This window comes from Mus musculus, chromosome 10 (genome assembly GCF_000001635.26).
Source record: "Mus musculus strain C57BL/6J chromosome 10, GRCm38.p6 C57BL/6J".
Taxonomy (NCBI): domain Eukaryota; kingdom Metazoa; phylum Chordata; class Mammalia; order Rodentia; family Muridae; genus Mus; species Mus musculus.
The window spans coordinates 20,137,541-20,157,141 of record NC_000076.6 but is presented as its reverse complement, the minus strand read 5'-3'; the positions used below and the strand labels follow the sequence as shown (position 1 = coordinate 20,157,141).

Below are 19,601 nucleotides of genomic sequence, written 5' to 3'. Positions count from 1 at the left end.
GACTACAGGGGTACATTTTCATCACACACACTATGAAGTCTAAATTCAATATAGTACAGAAAATATACTCGTCTGAGTCCTGCTTTTTTTGGGGTGGGGGTGGGGGTGGCGGTTTCGAGACAGGGTTTCTCTGTATAGCTCTGGCTGTCTTGGAACTCACTGTGTAGACCAGATTGGCCTTGAACTCAGAGACCCGCCTGCCTGTGCCTCCCAAATGCTGGGATTAAAGGTGTTGGCCACCATGCTTCACTGGGCCACAGTGAAGTTTCTTTATCCTTTCGCCTACTGATGGACGTCTAGGCCAGTTCCGTTTCTTAGCTATTTTAAACAGTGCAGCAATCAATGTGGCTCTCATAACTAGCTCTGTGGGAGCATCCAAGAGGAGGACATGCTGAATGTAGCTGACTTTGACTTATTTTTTTAAACTTAGTTATTTTCATGTTGTCAAAAACATACATATCTGCAAATTAGCATTGAAAGTCATTATCATGGGGTGCAGCTCAGTTCAGAGCATTTGCCTAACATGCAAAAGGTCCTCCCTGTATCTGATCCCTAGTAGCTCTAGAGAAAAAAAGAAAAAGGGTTGGAGAGATGGCTCAGTGAATAAGATGTCTGTGAGTCAGTGTGGGACCCCAGTTGAATCTCCAGTATCCATCTAGAAAGCCGGTGTGAATGCAGTATGAATGGGTGCATCTATTATTCCAGAGCTGTGAGGTGGAGACAGAAGGACTGGGGGCGAGGCTTGCCTCCTTAATCAATGAGTTTCTGTCTCAGGAATAGGCATAGAGTGATGAAGCAGTCCAGCCACATTAACACGCACAGGTGTATAAACCTTACACACTCATATATATGCCCGAATTATACACGCTATACTCTCAAACATACACATAAACAAGAAATAATGAAAAAGTAAAACTTGAAGTAACACCTAATTAAAAAATCTAATTTTTCAACTAGTTCTGAATTTAAATACATATTAAAGAGAATAATCCTTAACAGGAAAAAGCAGTGAAATGTCATTTAATTTACATTGCAAACAACTAAACATTATAAGGAAAATTATAAATAGTAATTTATAATAGTAAGGCGGTAGGAGGCACATTGCTGGGGAGTAGAGCCTTAAACTGGAGAACAAGTCTCACTGCAACAAGCACGAAGACCTGGTCCCTGACAGAGATAAAGAGTTCAGCGACAGACTACAGGCACTGAGAGCATTTCACAAACTGGAGATTAACACAAAGCATTCATCTTGATAACAGAGTGAGTCCCAAGAAATGGGATCACAAGACAAGATATACAACCAGTATTCCCAGCTTGCTTTCTTTTCATTTTTCTAGATCCAGGGTCTCACTAGCTGGCCTGGTACTTACTATGTAGACTCATGGAGACCATGAGGGGAGCCCGCCCTGCAGGCCAGCATCACCACGCCAGGCTATTTACAATATTCTAATACAAAAGCTCCTTGTCAGGTCTAGGGATGAGAGTACAGATGCCCCGGAGAGGAGAGAGAAGGGCACTGGCACGGGTCCTCTGTGTGAAAGTGCGTCGGCTCACAATCTCAGAGCACAGGCTGCACAGGAAGGAAGAAAGGCCTTGGGGATAAGAGAAAAGGAGATGAAGCCAAGATGGGCGTCAGACAGACTCTAGAGCTGGGAATATAGCTGGTGATCAAGAACTTGTCTGATATGGACCTGGCCCTGAGCTCAGTTCCCAGAATCACAGAACAGCAAGCCACCAAACAGAACCCTGGGTTCTGGGCTCAACATGACCTCATTTCAGAGACTGCATTAGCATCAAGCAAAAAATATCTCACTTTGAAGCAATTACAGCTTACTTAAAAAACTTAGTGGAGTGACTAAAATGAAAACCATCAAATCAACAAAATATACAAGGGCCGAAAAGGATGCAGAACAATCTCACAGGACGCTCACAGAAAAAGGTGTACAGCCACCCTAGAAGTGGCAACGTCTTACACAATCACATTGGAGACAACAATGTAAGTATCTGCCATAAATGAAACCAGTGACGTAAAAACCAACATACGAATATTTGCAACAGTTGTTTCTCCTACCCAAACCTAGGAGTGACTGGACGTCCTTAAGTTGGGGACAGGGAAGCACTAGGTGCTAGGGCAGGGAACTACCAATGCACATCACGGTGTGCTCAGATCTCAAATACATTAGGCTGTGGGGGCGGGGGGCGGCACCCCTGCAAAGGTTACATGGTATGCTTCCACTTAAGACTCTGGGAAAAGTCAAAGCAAAGATGGAAAATAGATCAGTGGGTGGGAAATGAGCCAGAGGGAGCTCTGGAAGACAAGACTCTAAGCCCTATCGACAGTGATGGTTATACATCTATAGCTACGTTGACAGTCTACTGAAACAACACATTTAAAAAACAATTAAAAACTCCTTTACTAGCCGGGCATGCCTTAAATCCCAACACTCGGGAGGCAGAGGCAGGCAGATTTCTGAGTTCGAGGCCAGCCTGGTCTACAAAGTGAGTTCCAGGACAGCCAGGGCTATACAGAGAAACCCTGTCTCAGAAAAAACAAAACAAAACAAAACAAAAAACAAAAAAACCAAAAACAAAAAACCCACCTCTACTTATTCGAGAATTTCTAATGTATTGATTTTTTTTTTCTGGCAACTTTTATGGAACGGTCTACTGGGCTATCTCATCTTTCCAATGCTCAATCTATTAATCATTATTATAAAGGATGTGCCCCCAACTCTTGGACCAACTGAAATTCCTCTGCTAGGAGAAACCAGTGGAAACCTCAATCCAAAGTAATGGCTTTAAAATATCATTTCAGTTTTGGAATGTTTGACCTTTTTGTCCCTCTTGGGCATCTCTCACTTCTCTGACTTGGCTGTCTGTCCCTCCTCCATTTTGAATGGTTGTCTATCCTGTCTGCAGTTTTTCTTTCTGATCTTTCCTGGAGTGGCCTTCAGACCTGACCTCGTGTCTGTTCCTGCAGGTTCACCAGTTAACTATCTGGCATCACTACTGACACTTTTCCACCTTTTCTTTTACTCAGTTGTACTCACTAATATGTTCGGGTCAAGCTTAAACTAATGAACCAATTAAAAGTGGATCGCCTTGTGTCTTCTTTTTACCTGTGATCCTCTGACATCTCAGAGTCCCAAACCGGCCTCCTTTTTTTATACCCACTGACAGGCCAGTGCCTACCTAGCTCTATCCAGGGACCTCAGAGTTAAGTCTGGAGACCAAACTCTCTCTCCTTTCTTCCTCCATCTGGTCTACACAGCTGCTCTGAAAAGAAGCTCTCCTTCCAGGTTCCAGAGCAAACCGGCACCTCCCGAACTCAAGCACAGCTGTCCCAAATGGGCAGGGTAGGAGGAAAAGGACCTCCCTAGGAGAGGGTGTGTTTGTGCTAATTGTGCAACCCAGCTCTTTAATTCTGATTAACAAAGCTTTATCAAGACAAGCCTTCCTGCTCCAACAATACTGTTCTAGCCTCTTGGCTTGACCTTTGGCCTCAACATATCCATCATGCCTAACTGATTTCCCTGAACACTCACTTTGAGCCTTTCACATTTGTCCTGTCAAGAAACTTTAGCTCCTCTCCTGTATGCCTTTATTTCCCCTCCTCCTCCCTCTGACCACACATCACTCCCTGTTGTTTGGCGGTTAAGTGCTAGCTGCAGCAGGTGCTCCGGGATGACCACAGCCAGAGTGGTCCATCCTTCCTCCACTGAACCCTCACGACCCGTACACATTGGCCTGTGGATTTCCTTACTAAACTCAAAGATCATATTCATCAACCTTCCAAACTCCGTCATTTTAATAACCCATGGAAAGTACACATTCTTGGTTAAATTAGTCTAAGCCTCGATGTCTTTAGTTCTTGTACTAACAAGACTTGAGTATGTTTTTTAAAGCTCTTCGAATAATTTGTTTTCAGGTATCATGACACAAGTGTGTGAATTCTTTAGAGACCATGCCAGTGTAAATTTGCGTTTCACACACATACCTAAGCTATGACAACAGCTGACTTCTCTTCAACTTACCAGTGGTTCTCAGGAGAGAACCACTGACTTAGCGAGATGTGAAGTTTGCCCCCTGAAGCAGCAGCAATTCTAGCTTCTAGGATCTGAATTTCAATAGGGAGGGGCTTACGTCACAGCATAAGCACAACCTGAGTGTCTACTTTCTATGCTTATTTGGGGACAACAGAGGCCCTTCTGGCTTAAATAAAGATCACTTTTTACTCTGGAAAATTTCATACAAGATACATGACCACAGTAAGAAAGTCTAAGTCTGGGCTGGAGAGATGGCTCAGTGGTTAAGAGCAGTGACTGCTCTTCTAGAGGTCCCAAGTTCCAATTCCCAGCACCCACATGGTGGCTCACAACCATCTGTAATAGGATCTGATGGCCTCTTCTGGTATATCTGAAGACAGTGACAGTGTACTCATATACATAAAATAAATAAATGTTAAAAAAAAGGGGGAGGGGGGGAGTCTAAGTCTTTCCACCAAGAATCCTGATTTTTAAAAACAACAACAACAAACAAACTCCATTCTAGGTTGTAAGTAATATCTTCCAATAGAATGGCAACAGATCTCACCAAAACATATGGGCATTAATTTATTCCTTGCACATCAGACTTTGGGCATCACAGATTAATCAAAAGCAGCATGAAACTTTAGCTCTGTGGTCTTTTTAAAGGAGGTTGGCAAATGGGATTTGCTCTGTGTAGCTGATTTCCATAGCTTGGAATCATACTAGGTGACACACAGAATTCCAGCTCCTAGTTTTGTGATGTGATGACCTAGGAATTTGCTCAAAATAATATTCTAATAAAAAGGACTTGACATCCTCTAGTGGTGAAACACAAATCTGTTTCTAAGACAACAGCATTTTCTAGTTCTTGCTTCCCTTTGACTATGGACAAGGAAAATACCCCCGTAAACCAAGAGAATGGTTCTACCTCAAGAAAAATGACTTTTTAAAAAATAATATAATTGTAAAAATTATAACATCATCACAACCCTTGAGCAAAAGCTAAACATATCTGCAGAACTGTTTTCTGAATGTTGCATTGATATAGTACCCTTTAAATACATACTATGCTGCCAAAGTTCACTCTATTTGAGTCCTATACATACACAAACATAGGCCTTTAATCTTGAACATATCACAGGTATTGTTTCTGTAATAACCCGAGATTTTAACCTCAAGTCTTGAAATACAGCCTTAGCACAAGGACATAATTTAAGAACCACTCAAGGTTGGATTCTACCTCAAAGTAATTATATACAAAAGGAATACAAAGGGAATGCGTCAGGAAAGAAGTTGCTGTTTGTGGCTGAGAAAGAGGACACACAGGGAATCTGGGACTTAGGAGGCTGAGGTGGCGAGCTCGGCAGGAGGACTCCAGGAATACATGGCAAGATCCCCATCTCAAGCAAAAAAGACAAAGGAAAAAAAAAGTGGCATTTTGAGGTGGTAACTCTTACTTCTTGGTGGCAATAAAACACAGGCTTAGGTACCCCTCTCATTCAATAAATTCCATATAAACCTATGATTTAAAAATAATAAATTGGGGGGCCGGAGAGATGGCATAGCATTTAAGAGCACTGACTGCTCTTCCAGAGGTCCTGAGTTCAATTCCCAGCAACCACATGGTGGCTCACAACCATCTGTAATGGGATCTGATGCCCTCTTCTGGTGTGTCTGAAGACAGCTGCAGTGTACTCATATGAATAAACATAAATAAATAAATAAATCTTTAAAAAATAAATTGGAGTGTTTGAATGTGTATAATGTGAAATGTGAGTATAAAACTGAAGTTCTACATTCAGATAAAAGTCACAGGTTTTACACGTATAGAGCATAAGTTGTCAACATTCAAACAACCTGTGTTCTCTCAAAATAGGGTCGCCTGGATTTTAAACAATACATTTCCAAGTCAGGGAGACAGCTCTGAAGGTTAAGAAGCCTGCAGGTAAAGAGGTCTGCGGACCCGAGGCCAGTCACTAGGACCTACACAGCGTAAAGAGAACCGATTCCCACAGGTTGTTCTCCAGCTCCCCCCACACAAATACACAAAATAAATGTAGTTAAAATATGCTAAGAGCCAAGCATAATGGCTTACTCTACTGGTATTTCCACTAGAGGTAGAAGAATTTTGAGTTTGAGGTGAAGTCTGGGATAAATCAGAGTTAAAGCCTAGTATGTACCTAAATATGGAGACTGTCTCAAAAAAACCAAACTAAACCAAAAGCACACTTTACATTTCCTTTCTTTAGCATCCACCGGCACAGGTGTTGTTGAATACTAAAAGCAAAAATAGAAAAATGGGGGAAAATACATGACCAGAAATATATAATATACACACACCTATGTATTTATGTGTTGGTCATATATGAAACATGTTTATTTGAACTTTAAATTTCAAGGCAAAGATGTGGAGGAAATGTAATAGCCAATAAATTCTACTATTAATGAAGAGCGTATTTCAGGCTGGTGGATGAGTTAATGTTTAGGTAAAGGCACTTGTTGCCAAACCTAAGTTTCGGTCTGAGAATCCACTCTTAACAAGTTACCTTCTGATCTCCCACACGCATACAACGCACACACACACACCCATACACACACACACACACACAACAAAGTAAATAAATATAAAATTTAAGAAGACTTAAGAACACATGGTTGATTTTGCATCCAGTTAAGACACATGAATCGTTCATTCCTTAACACGATCGGGCACGGGATATACTCCAGTTGCAAGTTCGTTTATGTCTGAACAAGTACCAATGCAGATCTACAAAGCATTCAAGGACAAACCAATGCCTATTAAATCACTAACTTTTTACCTCCAGAAGCTGTTACTTATCTGTGTCTTATTCACAACTAAGAATGCCCTGGGCTGGGCAGCCGGTAGAGCTTCCAGCTCATTAAGCTCCCTAAACAATTACTCAGGCATCGCCTCTACACCCAGACCAAAATAACGATCACCGATCTTTCAAACGCAGAAGACAAAAATCAACCACCTTTCAGGATGTAGCGGGACATGGAAATAAATTCAGGACACTGTCAATCTTAACCTCAGGTGGAAATCGTTAGAGTTTAGGTACATTCGCAGATACATACTGGAAAACACTAAGCTCTACGGGTCTTGCGTGTTAAAAATAAGCACGCCCTCTAAATGTTGTGGTGGGGGTGGGAGGTGGAGCGAGTTTTGCATTTAGAAAACAATCACTTCTGGTTGTGGGTGTACAGAAGCAGTAACAGCTTGCAACTGCGGGGTCTGCAACTTAACATTTCTTTAAAATAACAAGGCGCCTCCCGCCCCCACGCCAAGGGTAGGAAGGTACGAGAACGGCTTACTTGGCCAAGGATTAGAACAGGGGGTTAAGAGGGAGGGTATGATGCGCAATACAGTTCCGGACAACGAAGAACAAAATCACGAGGGGGTGTGGGGGGACTTGGCTTCATGTTAAGGCGAGATGGATACGAGTGCGAAGACCTTCCGAGGCTGTGAGCTATGTCCCTGCGTGTCCCCGGTGGCTGTGCTGGAGGCAGATTGTCAACAGCGAGCCCCGGAGGCAGAGCCAAGGCTCCAGCTCTGGCTTTAGAGCCACAGGAAGAGTCGGGCTCCGTGCTCTGAGTGAAGGCCGAGTGCCGAGGTCCGGAGCCGGTCAGCCGCTCACCGCTCAGCCATCCGCCGGGCGCCTCGGCTCGGGCCCCGCTCGTCCGCCCCGCTCCCCTGGCCGCCCTGGGCGCCCCCGCCGCTCGGAGGCTCAGACTCTCACTCTTCCCGGGACCCCCGACAGCCCCCGGCGCGCCCCAGCCGCTCGGCGGCTCAGATTCTCACGGTTCCCCGACCTCCCCGGCGCGCCCCCGACCACCCCGCGCGCCCCCGACCTCCCTCCCGCGCGCCCAGGCCTGCTTCCACCTGTTGTGGCCCGCGGGCGCTCGGCGGTCGACAGTAGCGCGGACCCCGAGGGGTCGCTGGCTCCGGGGATCGCGACCCCCACCCACTCCCGCGACCCCCGCGACCCCCCTCCCGTCCGGATCGCGCCGTCACCTGGGTCGCTGTGCGTAGCGCCGTCGCCGCCCCTGTGGCCGTCGCCGCCAGCTCCCTGCTCCGCCATGGTGCTCCGATGACGCGCCGGGAGAGCCGCTCCGCCCTCTCTCCCTCGGCTTCGCTCCCGCCGGGCCCCCGCCCCCGGGGCCCGCGGCCCAGACAGGTGAGCGGCGGCCTGCGCGGGCGTGGGGCGGGGACGGCGAGCGCTGGCCCGACGCCGCCGGGGCTCGGCGCGCCCCCTGGCGGGCAGGTGCGGCGTCGCAGGCGCCCCGACGGACGAGGTCGGAGCTAGTGTCCCAGGCGGCGGGTCCTAGCCACCGCCGCGCCCGAGCGAGCGAGCGCGACGAGCGGCCACCCGCAGCCCCGGTGCGGCGGCGGCGGCGGCGTTCGAGCGCTCTGTTCCCCTTTGAACTCTGAAGCCGCCAGGTCACCGTGCGGACTGGAGTTCGTGGCGACAGTCGCCCAAGGAGCCGATGCCACGTGGAGAGCTGAAGTACACCGGCTGAGCTCCGCGCCGCGATCCCAACTCCGCCTGTGTTTTGGGAAACCTTCGCCGGTGACCCTAGCTTTTCCGTGTCTGATGGTCCAGCACGCACGTTAGTGAATCCTCTAGTGACTGGCGTGGCGTTTCTTTTTCTTCGTTTCCGATTAGTAAACTGTCTTGTGACTATCTTGTTCAGAGGGACCAGAGGCGTGGGGTAGGCAGCTTTAAAAAGAAACATTAGCGACTGAGAAACACATTTTCTGCCGGAGCGGGCAAAATAAACGATAAGCAACAAACTGCTGAGGGGGTGGTTAAGTAACCTACAGAAATGGAAACTGAAGAAGAGAGCAGCCTGCTGATTCCGCCTGCTCACACAGAGAGGCACGTGCATAACAGATCCAAAGGAGCTCTTTATCCTTTGAAACCCCACATAATGTACCGGAGACAGAAAAGTGTCAGAACACAATCCTTATTTACAAGAGCTGTCACTCTAAGCCCAGGATTGGAGTGTATCACTTCATTTACAGGCTTTCTTGGTAAAACCACCAGGCCCACAGTGGAAGAGGCAAACAGAGCTTTGAACAGTGAGATAGTCCTACATCATGTGCAAACCAAGCTTACTACCTATGCTTCTAGTCCCGGGTAAGCAGAGACCAGGTTGTTGGCCTCAGCTCAAGCACCAGGAAAGATGTCTGACTGTGAAATCAGGAGAGTTCAGGACAGCTTTCCTCGAACGGCAGAATCTTAGTTGAGTGTAGTTGGTTCAACTATTTGGCAGACCCCTGGGAAAGGAAGGTAATTTATTTCCAGGCTTCTGATTGGCGTTAAGTACACAAGTCAAGACATTATTCATACTAGATGTTTCTGTTCTGTTGGTGTTGTTTAGCTATCTTATTGGGTTTTTATATCTACTGCTCTTTCGACCTTTATTCCACCCTTCCAACCCTCCAACCCTAAGTAGTTCAGGAGAGAAAGGTGAGAGAGGAAAGAAAGGGGACCTAGACCTCCGTAGGCCACTCCCTGTTGATTGGGGGCAAGTCCAGTTGTAGTCCAGCAATAGCAAAGCCAACAACAAATGGCTCCTGACTCCCTCATTTATACCCCTCCAGAGTGCCCAGAATTAAGCTATCTGCAGCTGGCAAAAGTCACGCCCCTGCTAGTGCTGGAGGCTGATCATAATCACCTGCTGTGAAGCAGCCTCTTATCCCACACCTGGGATTAAAAAAAGAAAATTCACATAACTGGTATTTTTAAGAACCCAAAATTCTCAATACACCATCCCACCTTACTCCCTAAAGCAGGAGGATCATCAGGAGTTCGAAGCCAGCCAAGGCCAAATAGTGAGACCCTGTCTCAAAAAGAGAAGTCATTGAGGAGTGTTTGGCGGTAGTAGACCCAAGTGTGCGCTTGCCCTCCTGTTCTTTTGATTGTTTGTATTCCAGTTGTTCCAAGTTAAATGCACCAAGGAGGACACCCATCTGCACCTAAGGCCTTGGACAGACTCCTCATTCCAAACCTAGTTTCCTAGTGTCTGCTACACAGGAGATGGTTAATTCAGGGAGGGAATGACATCTGTTAAATGTCAGATGCCACCATACTGTCCTTTAGGTTGTACTTTTTACTAGGAACACAGAAGCCATCTGCTTTGAGTTCACACAAAGTTCTCCTGATCCCCTACTTCCCCTTCCCAAGGGAAGAGCTGAGCCCCTGGCACCCTGTTCCCATCCTGCCTCCTTTTCTCCCCATCCCCTGGATACCTCTCCACCCAGGGCCATTGGGTAAGGTACAGTTTTTCTTGCTCATCTATAGTAGCTTTCCAAGTCACAATATCAAGTTGCTACATGCTTTCCTATCAGTTGTCCCCTGGATGTCTTCTGCCTCCACCTCCATTGCTGGGATGATGGGGGACACCACTAGATATCCTGTGGAGTGGATCCTGCCTTATTCTCTATTGGTTCACTCCCAACTAACTAGAGTTCTACTCCTTTCCCAGACTCCTTTGTTGATATAGATCTCTCTTCTTCCTGTTTCCTCCGACATCATACTCTCCAGAGTTTAAGCCACATCTTTCCTATCTCTGCTTTGTCTCTTGGGATTCTCCACCTTGGTGACTCTCAAGTGTAGAATGTATATTCCTGACTTTAGTGCCAACCTTCTCCAATACATTCTTTGGTCGTGTGTGTGTGTGTGTGTGTGTGTGTGTGTGTGTGTGTGTGTGTGTGTTGGTTTGGTTTTTCGAGGCAGGGTTTCTCTGGGTAGCCCTGGCGATCCTGGAACTCACTCTGTAGACCAGGCTGGCCTTGAACTCAGAAATCCGCCTGCCTCTGCCTCCCAAGTGCTGGGATTAAAGGCGTGCACCACCAGGCCCGGCTGTGTGTGTGTTTATAGGTATGCATGTAAGGAAGTATGGAGATTAGAGGCCAACCTGAAGGTTGACCTGAAGGACAGTGTTGACCTTTTTTTTTGAGACAGGGCCTCTCATTTCATCCAGAGCTTGCTTCTACAATGGCTGGCCAGCAAGCCCCCAGGATCTGCCTGTCTCTACCTCCCCAGTGCTGGGATTACAAGCATGCACACCACCATGCCTGGCTTTTGGCTTTGTTTCTGTTTGTTTTTCTGGAAGTTGAACTCAGGCACTTTACTGACTGAAACACTTCCTAGCCTATTTTCAATATTCTTTGTACAATGCTATCATGGCTCTCTGCTCTGAATTCAATGTATCGAGAACATCCGGCTGAGTTTTTACCTTTGAGTTTTTCTCATACCCACCCAGGCTCAGCATTTATCCCATCCTCTCCCTTGCCATCACTGCTCATAGTTCGTTCCCAAATCTTTACAAGTCACTTCTGATGCCCTCACTTCCTATTAGCCTGACTCATGCTGGACCCTCTTTCAGATCTGAGACAGGCTCAGAACTGCCCTGTTCAGTTCAATTCCTCTTACACTGTGTCAGTAGATTGTTAATCATTGAATGCACAGCCACTTTACATAGCTCTATCTGGCTCAAAACCTTTTTAATAGATTTCCTATTTCCATATGTGATGTTAACCTTACTCCCTCCCCACCCCTACTCCCTGAGAGGTCCTTGGATCTCTCCCCCTTCTAACTTGTGCCATGATCATTTGAATTTCTGCCCAATGGATTCTACACACTTTCCTCAAAATGTTTCAGATCCCCTTCTGACCTTTCGTCTGCCCATATGATGCCTTAGTATTAAGATCCTGTAATATGTCTACCTGCCCTGGCTCAGTGGGCTCACACTCTGAATTTCACTAGTAGCGGCTGGGTTTAACACTTGCCCAGCCTGTGAAATGTGGAAAGATCTATTGCAAACCCGGCTCTTCAATCTGATGCAGAGTTTTGATGTCAGGGGCTTTTCTTTGTCTTCTCCTTGTGTCTCTGGGGAGTTTCCATAAAGTCTGGAATTAGGAGTCACGTGTCCACAGGTTGAAATGCCCTTGTTGACATCAAGTGCACTATCTACTCTTGGTGGCATCATTTATTTCTCTTCTATAGTGCCACAGTGTCTCAGTCTTCAGAGCCATTTAACTGGGGTTCTGGTAAATCCATCCTCCCGCTCTTATAATAGAAGCACCACCATCCCTGCGTAACTTTCTGTTCTATGCTATCTTCCCAGGCTCAACTCGGCCTTGGAAAACTTTTCTTGTTCCCCTTCTGGCTTTTGTATCCATAGCCCTTCCTACCCTCACCTGAGCTACCGGTAAGAACTACTTCTTACACATAAACCACAGCGTGTCCTCTCGGGTAGTCATTTACCGTGGTGCGTGTAGAGTGTGTATGGAATTCAGTGTGCACACACGTAAAGGCCTGAGGACAACTGTGGAATCTTTTCTGTCCTTCCACCCTCACGTGTGAGTTCTGGGGATTGACAGATCATCCCAGGCTACCCACTGAGTCATCCCACCGGCCCACAGTCAGGTGCTCCGGAGTGACATCTACCCCGAGATAGGTAGCAACTGAGCCTTCACTAAGTACCTTGCCTGTGCTGTCCTCATTTAATTCTCAGAACAAGCCTTTGAGGAAGGCACACCATTTCCCCATTTCACAGGAGAGAATTGAGACAAAGAGGCTATTTGTCAAAGGCCAAAGTTAGGTGGGAGCTTCCCTCTGGACTAATGAGTAGTTAACAGTGAGGTAGTGCTCGCTCTCTCTCTCTCTCTCTCTCTCTCTCTCTCTCACACACACACACACACACACACACACACACCCTTACGAGAGGGGCCATCTCCCACCGGACCCAGAATTGAGGTGTGATTTCATCCTGTTAAATCACCGATAGGGAATTTAAAAGATGTGTTTGGCACTTTTTTTTTAAAAAGATTTATTTTTATTTATTTATTTATTTATTTATTTATTTATTTGTTTGTTTGTTTGTTTGTTTGTTTTTCGAGACAGGGTTTCTCTGTGTAGCCCTGGCTGTCCTGGAACTCACTCTGTAGACCAGGCTGGCCCTGAACTCAGAAATTTGCCTGCCTCACCTCCCAAGTTCTGGGATTAAAGTCATGTGCCACCACTGCCCAGCTAAAGATTTATTTTAAATTATGTCTATGTATGCATGTCTCTGTGTGTGCATGATACCCATGGAGGCCGAAGGCAGATTCCGCTGGAGCTGGAGTTACTGGCAGCTATGAGCTGCCTGATGTGGAGAACTGGGACGCAAACTTGGATCCTCTGGGAAAGCAGGAAACAGTGTTAACCACTGAGCCATTTCTCCTGTCCCAAGGTGCCTGGTCCTTAAGGTGGCAGGCCTTTTGTTGTTGTATACAGTGTCGCTGTATTGAACCTACAGTCTCACACCTGGCAATCAGGTGCTCTGTGGTATTTACTGAAGCATCTAGGTCACCTGCACGTGAATCTAGGTTGAGAAGGCCTGGCATGCTGATGCTAAAGACCTTCCTAGTAGGAACCTTTCACGAACATTAACCCACAATGGGACGAGAAACGGGGTGTTAAGGAAAGCCTAGTGGTGGTGACCTGGGAACATAGTGTGTGCTTTAAAGGCTCAGAGATAATGGGAACAAACTGTGTGTTATAAAGGCTCAGAAACAAGGAGGTAGAAGCAGAGTGAGAAGGGTGGCAGAGAAACAGACAGACAGACCCTGGAGGTGGGAGAGACTGAAGGAAAATGATATGAAGAGTTGGTTGAAAGTGGGTAGCTTTCTCCTATGTATATACAATATAAAAGAAGCACTTAAGGGGCTGGCACGATGGCTCAGCAGGTAAAAACACTGACTGCTCTTCCGAAGATCCTGAATTCAAATCCCAGCAACCACATGGTGACTCACAACCACCTGTAATGAGATCTGACGCCCTCTTCTGGTGCATCTGAAGACAGCTACAGTGTACTTATAAATAATAATAAATAAATATTTGGGCCAACCAGAGCGAGCAGAGGTCCTAAATTCAATTCCCAACAACCACATGAAGGCTCAAACCATCTGAACAGCTACAGTGTACTCATATACATTAAATAAATATATTTTTTTAAAAAGCACTTAAACCATTGGATTTAATGAGATGACCTGTGTCATCTCATTAACGCAGAGGGGACCGGCTTTCTTCAAAATTTCTGCAAAGGATTCAGACTAGTGACCTGCCCTCAGAGGTGAGGTGTTTTAGAGATGATCAACCCTGTTGCTGTCAAGTGAGAACATTTGCGAGAGAATATTTTATATACTCAGATGCAGTGTGATACACTGTCCTTTTAGTTTCACATAGAAAGACAGGCCATTTCTATTTTATTGGAGACTTTTTTTTATGGGTCAAATCATGACAAACACCTCTCCCTTGTTTCCAGCCTATGGAATGCACATTCCTGTGTGTATAGGAAATTAATTTTATTTATCCACCTAGGAGCTCCAGACCTCATCCTGCTTACATAGGAAGGTTCATAAAAATATAATATTTGGCTCAAAAATTTCCCCCAGATGTGAGAATCACATTGAGGAGACAGAAAAGGCAGTGGTGTCCACTAGGATCCTCTGTCCACCACTTGAGATAAGGTACGGTGTCTTACTTTTTCAAGGTAACTTAGGGTCATGGGGAAAATACATCGAGTCTAAAATATTCAAAACTCTCTTGTGTGTCCCCCCCCCACCCGCCCTGCTGTCCCCAGGGAACAGTCGACCCCAGTGGTCCGTTCATTGCCTGAACAGAGAGAGAGAGACACATTCTAGTTGATGTCATAGAGGAAAACCAAAACACAAACACAAAATCTAACCAAGTTATTTGGTGCATCTGCACAGAGTAAGAATTCTCGGGACTTTGTCAAAGTAGCACGCCAGCAATCCTTTTACTTTTATGTAAATATAACACAACAGGTAGCTTTAGAACAAGCTAACTCCGCTGTGATCCAGAATGGGCAACTGGTACCGCTCAGTAGTACATAAACCCCTTCAACAAACACACCCTAGGCCAGAAACTTAAGTTACAAAAGACAGTCAGTGTGACAATCAGTACAGAGGAGAAGCCATTACTCTCAGTCTCTGCACACTTAAAAAAAAAATAAAACTTTATACAACGACTGAAATTATGCATTTCTGCTCAGACACTTGGGCACACTACACACACAGAGAACCCTAAAAAGCCGTGGTCACATTTTGGTTTTGTTCCAGTGGTACGCAGTCTCACGAAACAAACGTTCTGTCTTCTCCGTGACAAACACTGGGTTGAAACACAATAGCTGCTGACTTAAAAAAAAAACAAAAAAAAACCTCTCCGTCAAAATGTGTAGACAAAGCAATCCCCGATGTTACAACTCCAGTCAGGATTATTCTGAAAGCCTTTGTGAAGAAGAGTCTGTAGGAATTTTGTAGAAACAGAAGTTAGGAAGTTTCCGTGTGTTTTGTCAATTTCTTTCTTTCTTTGCGACACGAGTAAACAAAGACTGGATTTAAAGTGCAGCTTCTCCCTCTCCTCCTGTCGGCTCCCCCTCCCACAGGAGAGCATTCTACTTCAAAGTTCAGGCTCTCCAGTCAAGGTCACCCTGGTGGCGGTCAGCATTTGTTCCGAAAGTCAATGATGGCCTTCCACAGCGTGCACAGCATCCCGCCCCTGTTTAAAGTCAGAAAAACAAACTGAAGAACATGCTCGATCACTCGGAAATGCCCTTGAGACCGAGAAAGGACTTCTCCGCGCCCAGCTCCTCTGGTGAAAACGTGTCGAGCTCAGGCTTATCAGGCCGTGTGTGTCCTGTGTGCGCAGTACCCCATCACCTTTACTCCTCTCCCTCTCATTACCAAAGGTGTATCAAGGACAAAACATCATTTTACATTTTGAGCAGTTTTGTTTTGTTTTGTTTTAGTCTTTCAAGACAGGGTTTCTCTATAGCCCTGGCTATCCTAGAACGGGCTCAGTAGACCAGGCTGGCCTCCAACTCACAGAGATTTGCCTGCCTCTGCCTTCCAAGTGCTGGGATTAACAGCATGTGCCACCACCACCCAGGCCAGGAGAGAAAACTGTGACAAGAAATTGTACCAGATCACAAAAACTGTCCCAGCTGGTAAGCAAGAACCGCATCTGAGATTTTACCAGAGGACCACGGGCTACGTTAGAGCTCTTCTTCACGGCAGCCTTAAGGGCATTTGGATGTCTTTGCAGTCTTATTTAAGAAATCTCTTCCCGTTGATTGTCCCATACTTGAACAGAAATACTAGTTATTAAAAGTTTCCCCAAATAGCCTCAGCCAACTAATTTAGTTTAGTCTAAGGGTTGAAAACCAGACACAGCCCTTCCTGATCCTGCAGAGCTGGTTAGAGACCCCGCAGGGCAGGAACCCAAACTTCCTGCTCTAAACCGAGGATTCCTTCCTTCCGTCACGACAACCAAACATCAGGGGAAGAAAGCAATACCTTAGTCTGAGGCACTTCAGATCATCACGTGTGACGTAGTAAAGAACATCCACTAGCGTGTAATCCTCAGCCAGAAACTGCAGAGAGAGCAAAGCACGCATACAGTAAGATGCTGTGTATACCGTGAATAAATTAAATCTGCCCGCAAGGCAAAGGTTGCTAATAATTAAGAGTGGACCTAAGTGGAAAGCCATAAAAAAATACAACCTGCTGGAATTAGCAGAGGAAAAGCCTTCTGACTACAGAATTAGACAGACACACGTTGAGTTGATGTGATTCCCATTGCTTATAGATTAGAAGAGACACGGGCTTAATCGAGCTTGTCATGACGCACACAGGCTGCTCACAGCTAGTGTGTGTATCGGACAAGTCCACTGCTCACAGCTCTTGTTCCTGAGTAGACAGGCAATATTCTTGGGACAGTTACTGCCTGTATGTAGTCTCTGAACTTACTTCCCATAGCCAGTACCAGAGACCGTCCTGGAACCCCCTGCAAAGTCAGTCAGGTGGGAAGAGAGCTTTCAATTTTAAAGCAAGTGAAAGGGAAGAAGGCTTAGTGGATCATGACTTGCTCTCCCTTGACTGTGATTTGAGCCCAAGAGGATAAATATGTTGGAGAACTTGGTTAGGTACATTGTCTTCCCTTAGCAAGAGAGTTATTTTAACTTAGGTAGTGGTAAAGTGTTAAATGTATATTTCTAAGGAGACCCTAAGTTTTATGTAGTCCATTTATTGTGAAAATAAAAGTTTAGTTATTTAAATCTGTACACATAAGTCTGAAGACAGCATTTGTATTATTAAGAGGTCCTTCCTAGCAAATGGAAAATACACCATCTTAAAAATAGGAGTTTTTATTTCTACCTATGTGTACGGATGTGTATTTGCATATGGGTACGTGTGCAGAGCGCAGGCAGGCCTGGACTCCAGAAGAGGGCATTGGGTCCTCTGGAGCTAGAGTTTTAAGTGGTTGGGAGCCACCAGATGTGGGTGCTGGGAACCAAACCCCAGAATTCTATAAGAGCAGTACACACTCTTGACTGCAGAGACATCTCTCTAGCTCTCAAATAGTACATCTCAATAGGTCAAAGGCCCTACATGTCAACTAGAAGTGTATGGTGATGAGAGAGGAATTCGTTATAATAGACCCAATATGGTTTGCATAGTGAGTATCTCTGACGTAAACTCGCCAGCCACACTGCTTTTGTCAAGTAGTGATCAATGGCTACTGCTTAGGAGAGATTAGTAACATTGCAAAAGAATTACAACGTTAAGGCAGAGCAGCAGAGCAGCTCATTCTCCTCAGAGTTCTGCTTGCTTCTTGTTCTTCCTTACTTTCTGTCTGTAAGCAACGGAATCTTTAGAGGTCATGGACAACTGTGCAGTGTCCACTCCTTTTCTTTGTGCATCTCCTACCCCATGGAGAACGAACTTCCTTTCCTTGTCTGTCCTGTCCCTGTGTACACAGTTGGCCTACTTTACAGTACAGCCTCCTTCAGAGTCATTCATTGCCCTCCAGGAGAACTGCATACATGCACGTACCCATACACATACGCACATATACCACACCCCACATATACCACACACAAGCACATACACACCACACACAGACAAGCATACTACACACACTGATAGACAGACACACACATAGACACAGACAACCACATACATGCATATACATACCACACACACAGACACACAGACACACAGAGGTATGCACATACACCATACATACCACACATACACATGTGCTCAAACACACCACACACATAGACAAGCACACCATACACAGATACATGTGCATACAAACACATGTACATATACAACACATATCACACCCCATGCACAACACACATGTATATAGCATATCACACACAGTCAAGCATACCACACACAGAGACAGACATGCACACAGACACACGCAACCACACATACTCATATACACACCACACAGACACACACACACGCATGCACATACACCATACACACCACACACATTCACATACACAGCACACATAGACAAGCACACCATACACACACATACACACAGAGGCACATGTGCACAAATAAGTACTCCACACACAGACATAGGCACACATACTCACACACATAGACAGACACACACACAGATCCCTGAAAACTGTGTCAGAATTTGCTAAGGTAAGACTTTTTTTTTTTTTTTTTTTAAATCAGGGGAATCCATTTGTCTTTCCTAATGTATGAATTTGTGTAGGGCGGGACTGGCTCTGACATGTTCAGCAGCGTGTTTTCTGTGCCTGAGGTAATGTGCCGGGCACCTCTGCAGTAGGTACAGAACTGAAACACCACAGTCCCACAGATCGGTCCCCTTTACCCGACTTATAGTGTCTTCATCAGCTCCATTTTCTCTCAGCCAGCCAGGAAGTTCAGAATCTTCCGTGGTCGTGCCAGGAGAGTTCAGGTGGCACACAGGAAACCCAGGGATATCTAGAACCAAAAGTGGGGAGAATCTTTAGCTCCACAGAAGTAATGTGGAACCCTCAGGATCTGTGAGAATTTCTTGCTCATTTTAAATTATTAAAGACTTTCAGGGACGAATAAAAAAACCAGATTGGCTGTATAAATGACAATATAAATAAAACTCAGACAAGCTACCCTATTAGTAACACAGTAATGAAATGCACTTTATACTTTCATATAATTTCTTAAAATTAATTTTGCATGCACTAATTATGCCTTGTATTTTTCCTACAACCAAAAGAAATAGTTAGCAGAGTACTGTACAATTATAGTCTCTTTTTTGACTATTTGTAATAACACAGAAGAGCCGAAAAGCTGACCAGGTAGCTGTAAACACAGCTTCCTAATAGTCAGCCAGGAAGAGACAGCTGTAAGCCCTCATAAAATGTATTTCTTCCATGTTTCAAGCTATGGCCTTTTCTGATCCTATTTAAGTCTCTCCGCGTTCGAAGGGAGAAAAGCCGGAGTCTGCTGGAGATGAATACAGAACAACCAAAGCAGCTCTGCTTCATTCTGGCTCTCACTGTGGAATCTTCTTTTGTTTTCAGTTTTTTGTTTTTTCCGAGCCAGGGTTTCCCTGTGCAGCCATGGCTATCCAACTCAGAGATCCACCTGCCTCTGCCTCTGCCCCTCCTGCCTCTGCCTCTGCCTCTGCCCCTCCTGCCTCTGCCTCTGCCTCTGCCCCTCCT

General features: G+C 45.6%; 2 protein-coding genes across 3 annotated transcripts in view; both read right to left on the bottom strand.

Moving 5' to 3' along the window:
* Map7 (microtubule-associated protein 7) overlaps positions 1 to 8,222 on the bottom strand; it is a 132,671-nt gene extending 124,449 nt beyond the window's left edge. For both annotated transcript variants that reach the window (NM_001198635.1, NM_008635.2), the window contains exon 1: positions 8,062 to 8,222. In NM_001198635.1, coding sequence (NP_001185564.1) covers positions 8,062 to 8,128 — 67 coding nt within the window. In that variant the 5' untranslated portion in view covers positions 8,129 to 8,222. The remainder of the gene's footprint in view (positions 1 to 8,061) is intronic.
* Positions 8,223 to 14,391: 6,169 nt separating this feature from the next.
* The window catches only part of Map3k5 (mitogen-activated protein kinase kinase kinase 5), a 208,650-nt gene continuing 203,440 nt past the window's right edge, over positions 14,392 to 19,601 (bottom strand). Inside the window, exons 28-30 of the mRNA NM_008580.4 lie at positions 18,767 to 18,879; positions 16,417 to 16,493; positions 14,392 to 15,619 (exon numbers count right to left, since the gene is read on the bottom strand). Of these exons, the coding sequence (NP_032606.4) occupies positions 15,562 to 15,619; positions 16,417 to 16,493; positions 18,767 to 18,879 (248 nt within the window). The 3' untranslated portion in view covers positions 14,392 to 15,561. The remainder of the gene's footprint in view (positions 15,620 to 16,416; positions 16,494 to 18,766; positions 18,880 to 19,601) is intronic.